The sequence below is a fragment of the Exserohilum turcica genome (assembly GCF_000359705.1).
Source record: "Exserohilum turcica Et28A unplaced genomic scaffold SETTUscaffold_9, whole genome shotgun sequence".
NCBI classification, from domain to species: Eukaryota; Fungi; Ascomycota; class Dothideomycetes; order Pleosporales; family Pleosporaceae; genus Exserohilum; species Exserohilum turcicum.
This window is the reverse complement of record NW_007360310.1, coordinates 2001241-2004609: the sequence shown is the minus strand read 5'-3', so window position 1 is coordinate 2004609 and position 3369 is coordinate 2001241. Positions and strand designations below refer to the sequence as shown.

The following is a 3369-nucleotide window of genomic DNA, read 5'->3' as shown; positions in this document are numbered from 1 at the left end:
ATCTGCACCTGTGTGTGTGTGTGTGTGTGTGTGTGTGTGTGTGTGTGTGTGTGTGCCTGTGTGTGCCTGTGTGTGCGTGCGTTGGCACGATCGCCCGCCCGCCCGATCTCCATGCTTGGTCATGTCGGCAATGCCAAAGTCAAGGTGGAGACGTGGAGTCTATACATATACACATAGCTCTAGGCACGTCGTGTCCATGTCCTGCTGCTGTACACATTGCTACTGCAACAGGACCATTCCTCGTCTCACATGTTTCCTTTGTTACCTGCAGCGAGCGGCGACACGCACGTGTTTGTGCACCAAGAAACAAAATTCGCAGGCATCATGGTAGCCAAAACCATCTACCGTCTCATAATACTGCCATCCATATAGGTGGCAATAGATACATGTTGCCGGATTGATTGGCACCCATTGCACCATGCCGGCTCTTAGATTACATGACATATACCACATGCACCCCCCGTCTGCCCATCATCTTGCCCTGTTCCGCTCATATCTCCGAGAGAGCCCCCACCCTCCCTTGTCCGCATCTGCGCATCGCGGCGCTTCCTGCATGCCACAGACACAGAGAGGGGATGCGGACAAGGAGAAACGGGTGAGATACCCATCCAGGCAACGCACGGCACGCGTGGGCTGAGGCAGAAAACTATCAAAAAGGAGATGAATGCCATTATCGGAAACGCCGCAGTCGGCCGTAATAACACACAAACCACCAAAGACGAGACAAAGCGCGACAAAGGGCACAAAAAAACACGACTCCGGAGTAGCCGCATGGCTGACAACAGCACGCTCATGGTTGCGCCCCCCCCCCCTTTGCACACCCTTTGCACACCCTTTGCACACCCTTGCCATGGGCCCCGACCGAGATCACCAGGCCCCCGACAAACCGCAATTAGACCAAAAACTCAATTGTCTGGTGTTGATGTCCGTCGGTCGGCGCAAGACCCCAACACCGCGGCACGACACGAAAAGCGGGAATACAAAACAACGCCTCATGGGCACGGGCAATGTTCCTAATCTGGACAGATGGGGTCTACTCTGTACACCTGGTGGTGAATGCAGAAAGAAACAAGTGCAACAAGACGCAAAAGAACAGATTCGATAGGCTAGCAAGATACATGAACCCCTCTCCGCCCCGTGTGTCCCCTTGGCTACGTCAATACGTAGCATAGATGGAGACATGCTTCTCCGCATCCAACGAATCGTGGCGAAACATGCTAGGCAAAGCAATGGCGTTGCCGTGCCGTGCCGTGCTTTGCAATGCAGCGGCATTGGCATTGGCATGTTGGTACCTAGTCTTACTGCACCTACACCTACACTACACCACTTTAACTTTGTCACGCCCCATCTGCATCTGCATCGCGCTGACGATCATCAGCAGCCTTCGCGCAGCTGGCACTCGCTCGCCGCTTTAATGCCCGCCGTGATGCTTTCCGATAGCGTCCGCTGACATACATGTCTGTTGATCTTGCCCCAAATCAGCAACCTGGCGATCATACGCCGCTGCTTTTACCCTTCCACGTCCCAGCTACCACCAGGCTTGCACCTTGCACCTTGCACCTTGCCCCGCGTCCTTGGAGTCCGTCGGTGTCGGCGTCAGTGTCGTCGTGCATTCTGCCTCTTCCCCTCTCCTTGTCTGGTCTGCATGCCTCTGTGTAGGTGTGCTGGTGTCCCCCTCTCCCTCGACCCTCCTCTCCCAACGGACCGTCTCCCGGACCAAAACACGGACAGGGAAGCCCGGACCAAAATGGCCGCCAGGGGGAGGGAGGCTTGGAGGAAGAGAGGGTGACAGAGAGGGGTCATGTCCATGGCAAGAAGCCCATGTGTGGGGTTGCTTGCACGTAGCCTATTCGCGAGTAGCATGCCTTGTTCTCCTCCTCCTCCTCCTCCTCCTCTTCTTCTTCTTTCTCTTCTGGGAACAACCTCCACAGTGGGGCCCTGTGTGTCCCTCTTTTTTCGTTACTACTCAACACAACACCCCTACCGACGGCCGTATCGCCCTTGAAACCTCCGCTGGATAACGCAAGTGAATGTGGCCAAGTAGCGGGTTCGCCTGACCCAAGTGGTTGCTTATGCAGAATGATGTGATATTGGCAGGAACAACAAGGCCAGCCCAGCCCAGCCCAGCCAGGGGCGGAGATAGGACAGCCCACTACCGCCATGTTGAGCAAAGTGCCAGGTATAGGGCAGAATAGCGCAACGCTTCTTTAGCACGACGCCCGTTTCTGGCATCCATGCCAAAGTCGTTTGTGTGAGCGGGCTCTGAGTAAGACGGCCATTATTCATCTCTTACAAAGACAATGCTGCATCTCAAACCAACAAAAAAAAGTTTGGAAATAATACCCTCACTCCTAAGCTTCCTCATAACAGACGATATTACGCCTCCTCTCGAACCCCCTGCTCCATAGCTCCGGCCTTTGTGACTGGGCTGGCACATGTTGTATTACCTGGGGTAAAGGAAAAAAAAGGGCCTATTGCTAACGAACCCTTGCCAAGGGAGACGTCACGGAGTCAGCAAATGTCGTATCAGGCCAAAAAAGGGCCATGTGATGCGAATTGCAATAATAGTCCACCGCAACAAGCATTAACGTATTCCATCACCGAGCGGGCCACATCACCGAGTGTGCCACTTTTTCTTGGCATCACGAACTTCACGTACGAAAGATAATGCCCCAACAACAGAACGCGATATTAACTCAGCAAGAAGGTAGGCTTACTCTAGCTGTTCAGGCCTATCGTACAGGCTAGTTTAAGAGCATTCGACGCGCTGCAGCAGCCTACAACGTCCATCATCAGCAGATCTCTCGGCGGCTTCAAGGAATCACCTTTCGACCTACAACACAGCCAAATTGCCAGAAGCTAACTAAGTCTGAAGAGCAAACTATCGTACGATATATTCTTAACCTAGACTCGCGAGGATTTGCCCCCCGTCTATGTGAAGTAGCAGATATGGCGGAGAAACTACTACGCGAACGAGATGGCGAGCCTTTAGGCAAATGCTGGGCAGAGCGGTTCGTTACTCGTACAGACGAGCTTAGAACAGCCTTTAGTCGAGCAAAGGATCGTCAGAGAACTCAACAAGAGGATCCAGAGATTATTAACGCGTGGTTCAAGCTCGTACGAGAGACGGTTGAGAAGTATGGAGTTCATTCAGACGACATCCATAACTTTGATGAAACTGGCTTTCAGATGGGCGTAATTGGCTCAATGAAGGTAGTCACAGGCGCAGAGCGTCGTACGAGGCCTACTCTCACGCAGCCAGGCAATCGCGAGTGGGTTACAGTCATCCAGAGCATCTGCGCTGCGGGATACGCTACCCCGCCATTCATTATCTACAAGGGACGCGTCCACATCTCTGCATGGTACGAA

The 3369-nt window shown here is 53.3% G+C and overlaps 1 protein-coding gene across 1 annotated transcript; it reads right to left on the bottom strand.

Moving 5' to 3' along the window:
- Positions 1-1799: 1799 nt before the first annotated feature.
- Positions 1800-2162, bottom strand: SETTUDRAFT_36075 (uncharacterized protein; the record flags this gene model as incomplete). The annotated part of the gene is made up of 1 exon (XM_008033089.1): positions 1800-2162. One exon carries the CDS (start codon positions 2160-2162, stop codon positions 1800-1802), a length of 363 nt encoding a protein of 120 aa, XP_008031280.1.
- Positions 2163-3369: the final 1207 nt, after the last annotated feature.